At 42.9% G+C, this 16,054-nt stretch overlaps 1 protein-coding gene across 1 annotated transcript in view; it reads left to right on the top strand.

Moving 5' to 3' along the window:
• CACHD1 (cache domain containing 1) overlaps nucleotides 1–16,054 on the top strand; it is a 274,321-nt gene that overhangs the window by 236,865 nt on the left and 21,402 nt on the right. The window contains exons 16-20 of the mRNA XM_089653393.1: nucleotides 669–779; nucleotides 3,086–3,208; nucleotides 6,334–6,433; nucleotides 9,288–9,404; nucleotides 14,940–15,100. Coding sequence (XP_089509519.1) covers nucleotides 669–779; nucleotides 3,086–3,208; nucleotides 6,334–6,433; nucleotides 9,288–9,404; nucleotides 14,940–15,100 — 612 coding nt within the window. The remainder of the gene's footprint in view (nucleotides 1–668; nucleotides 780–3,085; nucleotides 3,209–6,333; nucleotides 6,434–9,287; nucleotides 9,405–14,939; nucleotides 15,101–16,054) is intronic.

Consider the following 16,054-nt stretch of genomic DNA (forward strand, 5'->3'; position numbering starts at 1 on the left):
TGCAGCTGAATGGGAAATTCGGGAGAAACTGGGTTTCTCTGTGAATACCTTGGTTCCCCGGAGCAGCATTCCGGTTGACTGCGCTGCATCCTGATGACCCTGGCAGCCATCTTGGGTCATGCAGAGTCCTTTTAAGTCCCTGCCCCCGAGTCTTGGCGCATTTGGAGAAGTTACTAGTGTAGGGACAGCACTAATGGCAGGGAGAGGATACGGAGGACTGTGGAAACCTCAGGGGACTACATCTGCAACACCAGCGAGCTCCCGTTTTAGGTCACAGCGGCCCGGCCGCACTCTGCCTTCCTTGACAGGGAAGCAATAGAGAGAAATCAAGCTGCTCCTCACTTAGTGTCTCTGCAACTGGTTTACAGTGTAGGTGCAACCCTTGTGTCTGTATTCCTTGGCAGCCAAGTGCAATAGATTTGTAAAGTTCTGAGACACGTTTAATAAAGGTGAGAAAGATTGTCACTCTAAATAGACGCTGCTCAGCTTTTATTCTGTCACATTGCCACATAATCTGTCTGCTTCTGGTTAGCATGGCCTTACTGTGTGACAGAATGGTCCCTCACTGTATTTTTGTTTTATTGAGGGCGTCTATATCTGACACATGAATCGTTGCAAAAAAGACATCATTGTTCATTATCTGATGTATATTTATCATTGCTTTTTAGGTATCTTCATGCTCTAGCTAATCCTGGGCTCATCACTTTTACTGGACCGTACCTGGATGTAGGAGGAGCAGGCTACGTGGTCACTATAAGTCACACTGTCCAGGCTCCCAGGTGAGGGTGCCCCTCGGTATGACATTGCCCAACTTTCTGAGATGACAGAGGGACCGAGGTTTATGGGCCCATATTACCATGCTAAATGCCTTTATCATACTTCCTTTGTTTCATATGGTGTAAAAACCAAAACATCGCTCCATGTATTAGACGTGTTTCCACATAAATTCAGACATCTACAATGGTTACTATCTGGGACTATTGACCAAATGGGAACAGAATAGACTGTGGAATGGAATTATTAAAACTGGAGAGTGAAGAATCTGGTGGCCAATCAGGTTCTAACTGCAGCTTGTTCAGTTACAGTTGCAAGAAAAAGTATGTGAACCCCTTGGGATTACGTGGAGTTTTGCATGAATTGGGCATAAAATGTGCTCTGAACGTCATCTAAGTCACAATAGAAGAACACAGTCTGCTGAACATAATACTACACAAACATTAGACGTTGCCATGGTTTAATTGCACATATAAACATTCACAGTGCAGGGAGGAAAAAGTATGTGAACCTTTGGACTTAATAACTAGTTGACCCTCCTTTGGCAGCAATAACCTCAACCAAACGTTTCCTGTAGTTGCAGATCAGACCTGCACAACGATCTGGAGTCATTTTGGACCACTCCTCTTCACAAAACTGTTTCAGTGTAGCAATATTCTTGGGATGTCTGGTGTGAATCCCTCTCTTAAGGTCATGCCACAGCATTTCAATCGGGTTGAGGTCAGGACTCTGACTGGGCCACTCCAGAAGGCATATTCTGTGCTGTTGCAGCCATTGTTTTGTTGAATTACTTGTATGCTTTGGGTCATTGTCCTGTTGCATCACCCATCCTCTGCGGAGCTTCAGTTGGCGGACAGATGGTCGTACGTTTTCCTGCAAAATGTCTTGATAAACTCTGGAATTCATTTTCCCATCAATGACAACAATCTGTCCAGGCCGTGAGGCAGCAAAGCAGCCCCAAACCACGATGCTCCCTCCGCCATGTTTTACAGTGGGGATGAGGTTTTGATGTTGGTGTGCTGTGCCTTTTTTTCTCCACACACAGTGTTGTGTGTTCTTCCCAAACAACTCAATCTTGGTTTCATCTGTCCACAGTATATTTTGCCAGTAGTGCTGTGGAACATCCAGGTGCTCTTTTGCAAACTTCAAACGTGCTGCAATATTCTTTTTGGACAGCAATGGCTTCCTCCGTGGTGTCCTCCCATGTTCTCCATTCTTGTTTAGTGTTTTCCTTATTGTAGATGTGTCAACAAAAATGTTAGCATGTGCCAGAGATTTCTGTAGGTCTTTAGCTGACACTCTGGGATTCTTCTTTACCTCATGCAGCATTCTGCGCTGTGCTCTTGCAGTCATTTTTACAGGACGACCACGCCTAGGGAGAGTAGCAACAGTGCTAAACTTTCTCCATTTGTAGACAGTCTGTCTTACCATGGACACATGAACATCAAGGCTTTTGGAGATACTTTTGTAACCCTTTCCAGCTTCATGCAAGTCAACAATTCTTGATCGTAGGTATTCTGAGAGCTCTTTTCTGCGAGGCATGGTTCACATCAGACAGTGCTTCTTGAAACCAGTAAACCCAAAACAGGTGTGTGTTTTTTTAAGGGCAGGACAGCTGTCAGCAACACATCCAATATCATCACACTGATTGGAGTCAAGGTTGGCTCACTCCTGGCTCCAATTATCTCTGGGAGAAGTCATTAAGCTAGGGCCTCACATACTTTTTCCTCCCTGCACTGTGAATGTTTACATGTTATGTGCAATTAAATCATGGCAACATCTAATGTTTGTGTAGTATTATGTTCAGCAGACTGTGTTCTTCTATTGTTGTGACTTAGATGACGTTCAGAGCACATTTTATGCCCAATTCATGCAAAACTCCACGTAATCCCAAGGGGTTCACATACTTTTTCTTGCAACTGTAATCTTTGGCAATAAAACCTTGAAGCAGATTGGTCTCTATGCGGAGCTGCACCAGATTTTTACAAACAACCCCCCTTGGTTCATCTTCTCCAAGATGGTAAAAATGCTAATATGCCTTCTCTTTGAGACTGGTAATTCCCACAGGGCTAGACAGGCATTTTTACCTAGAGGCCTGTGTACACAAGTCTATAGAAATGCAAAAGCAGCTGGAGGCAGGTCAAATGCAGGTCAGAAGGACATCAGCTATAGCTCAGATGTATCTGTCAATGAAATCTGAATGATCTTAGAACTGTCCTAAACAGAGGTGAAACGCATGCTGCGCTTGTTCAACACAGGCCTAAAGCCTGTCAAGACACAGCCTAACACTTTTTCTTTTCAATGTTTTCAGCTCTCAGGTGTCAGCAGGTCATACAGTTGCTGTGATGGGCATTGATTTCACTCTGCGATATTTCTACAAAGTGCTCATGGAGCTTCTTCCTGTCTGCAACCAAGATGGTGGCAACAAAATTAGGTAGGAAAAACAAGGCAATGATGTGTCTGAAAAGTCCATTCTGTGGGGAAATCCAACGTAACGTTGGGCAGCAGCCGTGCAGAGTAATAAGATGGAGATAGGATTTTGGCTTGTCAGTGTTTCCACTAACGATTTAATCATTAACCTCTTTGCGCCGGCCGCACGCAAATGTGTGGCCTCCCGATGCCTGGGCCTTGACGCCGAGCGGCCGCACATTTGTGTGCAGTTAAGAAAAACATATGTGCTGAGAACGCGCCCTGCACGCTCGCAGCACACATGTCCAGTATTCACAGAAAGGTCCTGATCTCCTCTTTCGATCGGGACCTTTCCCAATCTAGTGATGGCGAATCTCGGCAGTCACATGACCTTAAAACCCCGCCCCGCCTCCCGACTTCTGAAACCCCTAAAGGGCCGGAAGGCGCTGGCGCCAAGGGGATAAAGCAAGATGCAGTAACTCGCACCTACTAGTCAGAAATACATCTTTAGGTCCCATTCACATCTGAGCGATTTGTAGCTTGAAGCTCCAAAATGCTAAAGGAGGGAAAAAAAATCAAGTATTCTCAACGGAGATGGTTCCACATCTCCACTCCGAGTCACCTGAAGCCAAACGCTTGAAGCTCAAACAAGTTCTGGAGCTTTTTATTTTGCTGTTCAGTTAGGCAGATTTGCCTGTTTTTGGAGCATTTTTAATTCTATAGAAATGAATGGAAACACGCGGTTTTCTCATGTTTTGACGTGCGTTTTTGGAGCGTCTGCTTAAATGTAAAAATAAATAAATGTTACATAAAATAAATGCACAAATGAATAATAATCATAAATGGATAATATGTAATCATAAAAAATTAACTCCTAACCTTAACCCCCCTAACTTAAAAAAAAATAATAAATATAAATTAATAATATAATAAACACCCTAACCCTTCCAAAACAAAACTAAAAAAACAAATAATAGAATGACAATAAATTATTAACCCCTAACCCTAGTGCTAACACCTAACCCCTAACTTGAAAGTCAAACCCCAACCACTAATCCTAACCCTAACACCTAACCTTAATGCTAAATCCTTACCCTAACAAAAAAATAATAATAAACGAATAATAAAACAATTAAAGCTGATGGAAAAGCTAAAGATGCTGATAAAACCTAGCAACAAATGAAACCGATGATATTTTTCTCTGTTGGCTAATAAAAAAAAAAAAAAAGATTAAAGCTCAAAAGTTCTGTACAAAAACGTGCGACAAAACGCCCTCAAAAACATGACACTCGGGTATGAATGCAGCCTTACCCATTTTACTTCCGTTAACCAAAAAGTGATTACCAGGCATCTCTGCACCTCATCCATTTTCATTTGGTTTTATTGTGTAAGCCTGCATGTATTTTAACCCCTGCACGCCGGATCGTCCTGGCATGAAGAGGAGTTCCTGCGCCGGGAGGTGGACGGGCTTAGTGTCATGTTGCCGCCGTGATGTCACGGCCGGTCACATGATAGGGAAAGGCCCCGATCGAAAGCGCGGACCAGGACCTTTCCGTGAGTACCGCACTCTCATCACATATGTTTTTTGTTACATGAACGCAAATTTGCAGGGCAGGGCTTAGTGTCATGGGGCCGCTGTGACGTCACGGCCGGTCACATGATCTTGAAAGGTCGCGATCGAAAACGCGGACCAGGACCTTTCCGTGAGTTTTGTTACATGAACACAAATGACGGGGCGGGGCTTAGTGTCATGTGGCCGCCATGATGTCACGGCCGGTCACATGATCTGGAAAGGTCCCGATCGAAAGTGCGGACCAGGACCTTTCCGTGAGTACCGCACTCTCATCACATATGTTTTTTGTTACATGAACGCAAATGTGCGGCCGCTCGGTGTCTAGGCCCAGACGCCGGGAGGCCGCACATTTGCGTGCGGCTGGCGTGAAGGGATTAAGGTCAGTCCACATACACAACTTAAAGGAAGAAAATTGCCAAACCTTTTTTTGGCCTTTCGGAGACTCCAGCAGCAGACATGCAATCTCTATTTTCAGCTCTTTCCAACTGCCTTGACCATTACAAATGTTCACTCACTCTCTGAGAGCAATGTGTCTTCATACAAGGGGAGCTAGTCTAGAAAACCTCCGCTGACTAAACCCCACCATTGGTGTTACCGAGAAATACAGCAGCCAAAAAGTGCATTGAAGTAAAGTAGTACAACACAAATGGCTGTCAGGGTGGAGCTTGATATTCATTTCTGATTCAAGTGCCACCCAAGTCCTGGGGGTTGAAATTTGGCCACTTTCACACTTCTGCATTCATTTGGCCTGTCTCTTTATCACACTGACCTCAACATTTCCTACAACTTTCAATCCAGGGCTTGAGTTTGACCCGCATTTCTTCTGTAGAGCGCACTGCGGGAACGTTACACAAAGCATCCAGCTCCCATTTGAACATGTTTTAAAGTGTACTAAAATTCACATATTTGTAACCTTTTCTGCTGCCAGGTCTGTACACCATGGGGGGGGGGGGGGGTATACACAATCCAGTGGCTGAAGCCACCGGGATTGTGTATGAAAGCAGCTCCACTGCCGCCAATCGCTTCTACAGCCCCCGGTTCCGAGAGTGGAGAAATTGCCAAACAGCAGCCTTTGAGTTCATGAATTGTTCTAATGAGTTATAGTGAACACATTGGACTTTATTATTATTATTCAGGATTTATATATTGTACCTACAGTTTGCGCAGCACTTTATAAAATGAAGGCAGACATTACAGTTACAATACAATTTGATACAAGAGGAAACAGAGGGCTCTGCTCATTAAAGCTCACAATCTAGGAGGAAGGGACTTTATCAATAAATACTAAATACAATAATATTTGTTTTTTTCCAACTTTGAAACGCCAGGAATACATAGAATCTGCTCTGGTAGATTATTCCATAATCCTGTTTCTCAGTTGACTGGAATAATTCCGCAAGTTTTTCTCCTGTGTCCTGTCTAGGCTGTTGGCTGTGCAATGCAGGACATTCTTTGCCTAAGTGCCCACATACCTTGAGCTCAGTCAACCATTCATGGGATTCTATTAACAAGGCAGAGCCATTCTTCAAAGAGATCTGGGCTGTGTGTGCTATAACTAGGTCTTGTTGCTCTGCCAGGTGCTTCATCATGGAGGACAGAGGTTACCTTGTGGCGCATCCTACCCTTATTGACCCTAAAGGCCACGCTCCAGTGGAACAGCAGCACATCACTCACAAGGTACTGCCATGTCAACCAATGACTCTTAAAGCAACATTGCCAAAAAAAGGGGCATTTGATGTACATATATGTGAAGAGTTGACAGCCACAATATTTGTTTTTCTGTTCAACCACTTTTGTGATTAATGCACTCCTGCCACACTGTACAACCAAAGGAATGATGACATATATTATTATTATTATAGAGGATTTATATAGCGCCAACAGTTTGCTCAGCGCTTTACAATATAACGGGAGACAATACAGCAACAATACAGTTCAATGCAAGAGGGTTAGGAGGGCCCTGATCCTGGGAGCTTACAATCTAAGACATTATTCAGAGGCAGCTCTGAGGTTTTCTGCATCACTTCTCTCTAAGCCACTCATCAACACACTGGCAAAACCCTGTCTGTAGCCTCCTCTTACTATGAGTTTCCCCACCAATCCCCAAAAACCTGATGACCGTGTTATGGAATGCAATAGAATCTGATTGGATTAGAATGCTTGTATTTATCTAGTCAGCCTTCACAATCTGTTGAAAGTTGCCCGCATTTTACTAGTGGGGGGGGTGTATGAGCTTGTGGTAAATTAATTTGTATACCTAGTAAGCCACATTACCCCACTTAGACTTTTAAGAGATTTTTAATTTTTACGAAGAGTTATGGCTTGGCGCCTTGATATGACCAAATGTTTGTAGTCATCTGACTGTCACAGCTTTTTTATGAACTTTCTTTGACATACCATTCCAAAACCATATAATGTTGGACACAACTCTTCTGGGAAGGCTTTCCACAAGATTTCAGAGTGTGCCTGTGCAGATACGTGACCGTTCAGCCAAAGAGCATTTGTAAAGTTGAGTACTGATGTTGGCTCACAGCATTCCAGATCTTCCCAAAGGTGTTCTATGGGGTTGAGGTCAGGGCTCTGTGCAGGCCACTTGAGTTCCTCCACACCAAGCTCCTCAACCCATACTTTTTAGAGCTGGCAGGGGCACAGTCATGCTCAAACAGAAAATGTCATTCTCCAGACTTGTTAATACAACGTTGGAAGCTCACAATTATCTAAAATATCTTGGTCTGTGTTAGTATTAACCACCTGCCAAATATACTGCGAGCGGGCGGCAGGTCCAGGCACAATCACGTACCTCGGGAGATTCTTCCGGGTTCGGCGGCATGCATGTGTGCACCCTCTGCCTACCTGTGCAGTGTTTAGACACAGTGCGAATTTGGCAGCTGATTTCAGCCAATGTTTTTTGCTGAAGTCAGCTGATTGGCTGTGTCCTATCACATACTCAGTTCTGTGTTTACAAAAACACAGAACTCTGTGTTTACAAAAACACAGAACTCTGTGTACAGGGAACAGCAATCTGGCTGTCACTTCTCCCTGCAAAGCAGAGAGAAAAAACAACCAGATGGTAAAGTAAAAGCAGCACACATTACCCATTGCCAGGCACACATTTAACAACCTGATTGCCCTTAGATATTAACCCCTTCCCAGCCAGTGTCATTAGTACATTATCAGTGTACAGTTTTTTCGCTGATCACTGTATTAGTATCACTAACAATGTAATTGTCCGTTAGTGACCCACCCAGATCGTGTGTGTTAGTGCCAGATTGCTTGCCACCCTATTACAGTCCCACTATAAGTTGCTGATCTGTAGTAGAGAACAAAAACAGAGCGCACCAACCTTGCACATTACCTCAATAAACAACTCTGTGTACAGGGAACAGCTATCTGTCTGTCACTTCTCCCTGCAAAGCAGAGAGCAAAAATAACCAGATTGTAAAGTAAAAGCAGCACACATTACCCATTGCTAGGCACACATTTAACACCCTGATTGCCCCTAGATGTTAACTCCTTCCCAGCCAGTGTCATTAGTACAGTGTCAGTGTACAGTTTTTTTCGCTGATCACTGTATTAGTATCACTAGCGACGTCATTGTCTGTTAGTGACCCACCCAGATAGTGTATGTTAGTGCCAGATTGCCTGCCACCCTATTACAGTCCCACTATAAGTTGCTGACCTGTAGTAGAGAACAAAAACAGAGCGCACCAACCTCTGTAAGCAATTAGTGGATTGATTGATTTAAGAGATATACTCACAAAAATAGTAATCTAACAGGCATATATAATCCAAAAGCAAATCCTACGATAAGGAGATGTGCAAATCCCATCGGAAGGGGAGACTCTCAGATTGATACTGACATGTTTCGAAGGGGGGGGGGGGGGTCCCTTCTTCATCAGAGCTGATCACCGCCATTACAGTACAGCATCTATAGCTGGCAAAATTCCAGTATATGTACTATTGTTTATCGATGCTATAACTTGTGCTCAAACCAATTAATGTACACTTATTGTAGCATAATATATTTTGGTCTCAAGAAGAAGACATTTGAATTTTATTGGCTATTTTTTAAAACAATGAGTAGAAAAAATAGTTGTTTTTTTTTATTTTCGGTCTTTTTTTAGTTTATTAAAAAATAAAAAAACTCGGTGATTAAATGCCACCAAAAGAAAGCTCTATTTGTGGGGGGGGAAAAAAGATTAAAAAAATGTATTTTGTGTATAGTGTTGCATGACTGTGCAATTGTCAGTTAAAGTGTAGCGCAGTGCTGAATAGCAAAAAATGGCCTGGTCGTGAAGGTGGTAAAACTTTCCGGTGGTTAACAATACTCTTCACTGAAAACACTTAAACTCAATGATTTTGAGGGGTGTCCAAGTAGGCCGTGTAGATGAGCGTAGTGGTCAGGTGTATGCAAACATTTGGCCTTATCATGTGTACTACACACTTGTGGCAGATTGTAATGTATGGCCTACTGACAGGTTTCCTCCAATCCAGACTGAAAACAATATCTGATCATCTGCTTTTATTCCAGGAGCCCCTTGTTGCAAATGACATCTTGAACCACCCCAACTTTGTCAAAAAGAATCTCTGCAACAGTTTCAGTGACAGAACCGTGCAGAGGTTTTACAAGTTTAATACCAGCCTGGTGGTAAGTTTTTTTGGGGTTTCTTTTTTTTTTTTTTTTTGGAAGATGAAACACTCTCTACACTAATGAGCTCCGTTGCCTGCTTGTTATTGAGTTGTATCCAAGAAAGGCCTTGAGTCTACTGACCTAGATTTCTGCTAAAGATAAAAATGGCTCAGGCAAATCTGTACATCTCCAAAAAGCAAAAGACAAAAAACTGAGATAAAGGACTAGTTTTTCACAGTGTGATGATAAAAACATGTCTGCATTGCCCCCAGCAACCAGTCAGAATGCCCTTTTTATTTTCCAAACTTTATTTAGAAAAAGACAGTTGCAATCTGGTTGCTGTGAAGGAACACTGACGTTTTTTTTAAGAACATTGATAAATTGAGCCTTTTTTGTTCTGTTTCATATTAAAGAGAACCTGTCATGACAGCTGAGGTAGGAGACTTGCTATTTCCTGACATTCAGAACTGCTGTTAGTTCTGGGACAGACTGGTCACAGTGGAAAGCCTCAGTGGCGTCTTGTGCCCAATAGCTGGCACCACTTCAGACGATGGGACCATTAGCAGTTGAAGATTGACATTCACTTTAACATTTGTTAGTGCTTTAAATAGACTCTGTCATGGTAAGTAAAAATAAAGCCGCCGGAGTTGTAAAATTAAGGCACCAATAAGTATATTAAGCACACCTTTTAAAACGTGGACATTTACTCGTGTTATATTCGTTCAAAAAGCTGCAAATACTTATATAGTGCCGTCAATTTACACAGCGCTTTACATATATATTGTACATTCACATCAGTCCCTGACCCTCAAGGGGTGTACAATCTAAGGTTCCTAACTCACATTCATACATATACATACTAGGGCCAATTTAGACAGGAGCCAGTTTACGTACCAGCATGCCTTTTGAGTGTGAGAGGAAACCGGAGTACCCGGAGGAAACCCACGCTGGCACAGGGAGAACATGCAAACTCCAGACAGGTGGTGCCATGGTTGGGATTCGAACCAACGACCTGCGTACTGCCAGGCAGAAGTGCTAACCATTTAGCCACTGTAGCACTTCCACCTGGCAGTACTCGGGTCATTGGTTCCAATCCCAACCACAGCACCAGCTGCCTGTAGTTTGCATGTTCTCCCTGTGCCTGCGTGGGTTTCCTCCGGGTACTCCGGTATCCTCCCACACTCCAAAGACATTCTGGGAGGTAAATTGGCTCCTGTCTAAATTGGTCCTAGTATGTGTATGTATGAATGTGAGTTAGGGACCTTAGATTGTACGCCCCTTGAGGGTTAGGGACTGATGTGAATGTACAATATATATATAAAGCGCTGCATAAATTGACAACACTATATAAGTACCTGAAATACATAAGTAAATAAAAAAAAATCTGTTGATTGGCAAGTGTGCTCTTACGTTCATGTTTGGGCTGACACATAGGGGTTGATTTACTAAAACCTGCGAGTGAAAAATTGGTGCTGCTCTGCATAAAAACCAATCTTCATCAATTTTTTTTTTGTCAAAAATTAATTGAACAAGCTGAAGTCAGAAACTGATTGGTCACCATGCATAGCTGCCTCAGAGTTTGCACTCGTGGTTTTAGTAAATCAGCCCCACAGTGCCTTTTCTACACTGAAATTCCAACCACTGCTTGTCAACACTGCCTACTGGACTACAGAACAGTCTTTCCCCCGGTATTCCTGGTACAGTGGGTTTTTATTTTTGTTTTTTGTTTTTTTTTTGGAGTGCTACATCACATTAGTGGAGCTCAAAAAGGGCACGCCAGTGTAGCAAGCCTGCCTGCACCATTTTTTCATAGCAACACATGTTTTCAAAGCACAGGCAGTGATTGTGCTAATGGGGTACTACACCTGCATGGTGCAACAGTAGAGGCACAGCAAATATCTGGGGTTAGGGATGTAACTGCCACTTCTGAGTTTGGTTTTGTCTACACTCCTCCTAGCTGGGTGGCCAATCCCTTTGGGTATAAAGGACCACCTGATGCTCAACACACAGGCAAAAGAGGGGATCCCCATAAATCCCTCTTTCTGGTAGTGAGGGCCCATAACACAATTTATGCTGCAATGGCTCCTCAAAAGGTCAGTTTGACTTTAAATCACTGTCCTTATCTGGTGTTTTCACTGTCTCAAGGACACAATTATCCACTTTCTTTGTGTAAAGGGAAGAATTTGCTGCAGCCATTTCTTGGCTGCAAGATCAGATCTCAGGGGTTGTCACTTGCTTGGGATACAAATGTGGGCGCTTCCCTTCCCCTCCTCTTTTATAGGAGGATGAGGCATTGGAGAAAGTTGTTGAGTATCAGGATTCCTCTGCAGATGTGTCCTCACAGGAAGAGTCTCCAGGTCCTTGGCAATCTCCGAGAGAGAAGACCTTACTGGGCTTCCTAGTGGATGTGCTGCGTACTAACTTGAAATTTCCAGAATCGTCTTCTGCAAAGGTCACTGGTTCTGGTTCCTGGCAATGCCAAAACATCCTCAATCTTTTCTGGTACACCCTAACTTTTAGGATATGATGTGTGCCGATAGGACTCACCCAGCAAAGGTGTGTTTGTCCTCCCTGAAGTAGTTAGCTCTGCAGTAACCCATGGAGGAGGAATTCTACCAGAAATGGGATCCACGTCCCAGTGGATGAGGTCCTGTCTTTAAAGACCTCATAGATAAAATGTTGGAAGCCCTCTACTTAGCTCAGCAACCTGCTGTGGGGTCTGCAAAGCTCTTAAAAGTTTGAGCGATGTGCATGCTCCATTCAGGAGAATTGGATCCAGGGTATCCTGCCATCTCACAGTTTTGGAAGATTTTCCGAGAGCACTGAATTTCTCAGTGGATGCCTTGGAAGGTTCCTTGTGGTGGCTTTCAAGGATTAGTTTCCATGTCTGTCCACTTGAGAAGGATCCTATCACATAAATGTTGGTGTTGGTTAGTAAAACTCCAAACTAAGAGGTGGCTCTTTGACGGTGAATGCTTGTTTGGATCATCCTTAGATGCCTTCATTCAGAAGGTGACTGTGGGTAAAAACACATTCATACCCCTTAAAAAAAAAAAAAAAAAAAGACAGGTCTGAAACCAGTGACCCAAAAGTCATCGAGGTCAGGAAGCAAGTCCTGTTCACAGTGAAGGGGTGTCCCCCACTCGTGTGGTTGGGCAACTTCTATTGGTCTTTGCTGCCGACTAGACTAAGCAAGTCACAGGCAACTGGGTCTGCAGCGTGGTGTCCAGCTGCTATAAGCTGAAGTTTTGCTGCTTTCTTCTCCACAGTTTATGCACTCAAGGGTATCTTTGGAGCCAGAAAACAAGTTCCTGAAAATACAGACAATTTAGACTTCTTGGTGTCCGTAGATGGATATCAAGGATGTCTACTGTAGCAAACTTGCTCATCAGAGTTGGATGCAGAGTTCCCTTTTTTTTTCTTTATTATTAGAGTATTCCTCAATCCTTCATTCCCTACCCCCTCCCTTCCTGAGAGGCACAGTGACAGATGGTGTGGGTCAGGTTAAGGCATTCTTAGTCCGGTGCCGAGCAGTCTGCGAAAGTGTAGCCTTCCTCACCCTAAGTCATGATAAGGCCAGCTCATCAGAGCATTGGGAAGCACTGACCCCAGAACTTGTATAGGCTCACCCATCATAAAACAGATAAGGCAGCTTCTCCCCGGAATTGAAAGAGATTGTAACCTCACAAAACCTAACAGTTAAAAATGACAGAATGAAATGAACATTCCTCAAGTCAGGTTTTTTCCCCTATGTTTCATGTCATGGATTATGACAGATGTTGGTTCTAATTCAGAGTTCCCCGACTGACCCCTCCCAAAACAGCGTAGTGGCCAGTATTAAGAGCCACCCCCCTTGCAGGGGGATTTTTAAAAAGACAGTCTGGCAAACCTAAAGTTGAAGCTAAGCACATCTCCTGATCTTAACATCGTAACAGCAGGAGATCAAAGACCCTTTCCACTCTGCAACTTGGATCTGCTTACAAACCAAGGCGTATTGGCAAGTAACTTAACCCTTTAACTTCCTTCCTATTATCTCTTTGCTGTGTTGTGGGTCTTTATCTATATATAAATATATATCTTAGTTACATCTCTTTCTGCAAATATTTTATTGCACCTGTTTGGCTCTTTTAGTAATAAATCTTTCTTTCTGAAAGTGTTAAACTGTTTATAAGCGCTTACTTGCAATTCACGAATTCCTGCCTTTGAAGAGACGCTACTGTTTGTTATAATCTCTGTATAACAGGCCTGCGGACCGTGTTATATATATATATATCAATATTTCAATCATTATAGTGTATATTTGATAACGGGAGTTTCCCAGTCTCCGACAAAAGTGGTGGCAGTAGAGGGTTAGTTGCGTAATTAACCCGACCCAGTAACAAGCGCTTTCAGGCTGCAGGCACCGATTGTAACCCATTAGCTGGACAATCGCTGTGCAGGGTGCAGCTGGGTGTGCAAAAAAGGAGGGTTGTGAAAAGAGATTCACAGAAAAGCGGCTACATAATGAACAGAACGTGACACTAAGGGAATAATTTCCAAAAATTATGCTTTATTACACACAAATGAATATGACATATGGGCATTCGCCCTGGTTTACCATCACCTCAGTATGAGACAATACACACAGACCTAAAACCATTTAAAATGACACAAAAACCGGTCTAAATGTATGTGTAGCAGGGAAAATGGCTACATGAGTCTAGTGTCCCTGCAACACAAACACACAGGTGAACACTTCCCTAGGGAGGTGTATCCAAAAATTATGCCATGGGCATACCATAATAGAGGATATAAGGGATTAAACAGTAACCATAATGGCAAATCCCTATCAAGAAATCCAAAAAATTATGCTGTAGATATATATATCACATGTATGCAATGGAGCAAGCACAATATGCGTCAAAAAGGAGAGTAGCAAGCCTCAGGCCTGTATGAAGGAAGACATAAATGTCAAATATATTGTACAATACATTCCTGTGCCGGCACAAGTGGTTGGGGTTCATTCATCTGTAATATAGATAGCTGTTTCCTAGAGCTCTTGGATGGGAATATGCCCCATTTATTTCCAGGATGGAAGAAAAGATGCACACAGCAGCACTCTGCTTAAAATGGTTTCTTCACCACTACACGTGGACTATACACCACTTTTTGTAGGAAAAAACAAGACACATCCCAAAGACTCTTCTGCCTGTTGAAATATATATGATATATCTTGCAGCTGGGTGTGGCCTTGTTACGCGCGTCACACCGCGGTTTTAGATCGGCCAGTCCTTTGGTCACGAGTTTGGTGAGAAGGTCTGCGGTCTGATGCCGCGGGCGTGACGTATTATTGTTGGTCGCGGTTGTGGGGTTGTCGCATGATTGGTGGCGCCGATCGTGACATCTACCTACACATTTAGAGTTTCTGGTCTCACCAACAGTTTCTTCATTTTCCAGTGGTGGAACATCAGTTGCCTCTCAGTCTGTCCACAGCCTCATTCTAATGCAAATCCTAACAATTATGGAATTTTTTTTCTTGAAAATGTAACACTTTTTCTTTTTTCTTTCCTTTAGGGCGATCTGACGAACCTTGTTCATGGCAGTCACTGCTCCAAGTATCGCCTAACTAGGATACCTGGGACCAATGCATTTGTGGGGATTGTGAATGAGACCTGTGATTCTTTGGCTTTCTGTGCCTGCAGCATGGTGGACCGGCTGTGCCTCAATTGCCACAGGTATTTCAAATGAAGACAAACACATCCTTACCTTACAATTAAAGTAGAAATAAACCCCCATTTGTACAATAAAATAAACATTACCAAGTAAAAATAATGATTTCCCCAGCCCTTGCAGTTTGTGGCTTCCAATGCTGCTGGCTCCTGAACTTCACAAGAAAGTAACAGTGGACATTGCTGTCCTCAGTCGGTCTGTTAGCTTTGGGAGTGAGGAGCATGGGGGGGGGGGGACCATGACATCCTAGGGTAATCTGTTGATGGGCACAGTGTAGAGAGACACAATTCTAGTCCCTGCAATGCAAGAGTGGCTACATAGGACACCAAGTGAAAGGAGCCACCCTGAAGCGGGTAACCAGAGGCAGCCGTGATGGCACTAGCTTAAACGTGAACATAGGCAAAGAATAAAAGATGAAGAAGCTGCATACTGAGCGGTTATTGAGTGTGCAGCATCTTTAAATCCTTGTGTATATTCCTGTTTAACCCCCTCACTCTTAAGGGTAAAACAAATCCTAATGCCTAAGCAGTAGTTGTATTATTACAACTACTTTGTACATCCAGGTATATTATACCTTGTATTTTTCAGGACAAATTAGCCTTTCATTTGGTGGTGAATGGTAATGGATATCTCCTGATTTTTTGTTTTGTTTTTTTATTCTCAAAGGAAAACTGGCCTAAAATAGTAAAACAAATCATTTTTTTTATTTAGCTGTATATTTCTTGTTACTATCATTACCTACCACTAAAGAACAAAACCCAAAATAAATCCTCCTGCTCCTGACTTTCGCAGCGATGCCATATATGTGTACGATATTTGTTGTTTGTACCTGTTGTAGCCCAGAAACAATAGTGCACATTTTTCTTTTTTTTGTTTGTTTTTTTTGTCCTACATAAAACACACTGACACTAACCAACACTAATACTAATTTAAAAAAAATTAAACCTTCCCAAAATATA

This window comes from Staurois parvus, unplaced genomic scaffold, assembly GCF_062004578.1.
Source record: "Staurois parvus isolate SC_StPar_1 unplaced genomic scaffold, SC_StPar_1.0 ptg000709l, whole genome shotgun sequence".
NCBI lineage: Eukaryota > Metazoa > Chordata > Amphibia > Anura > Ranidae > Staurois > Staurois parvus.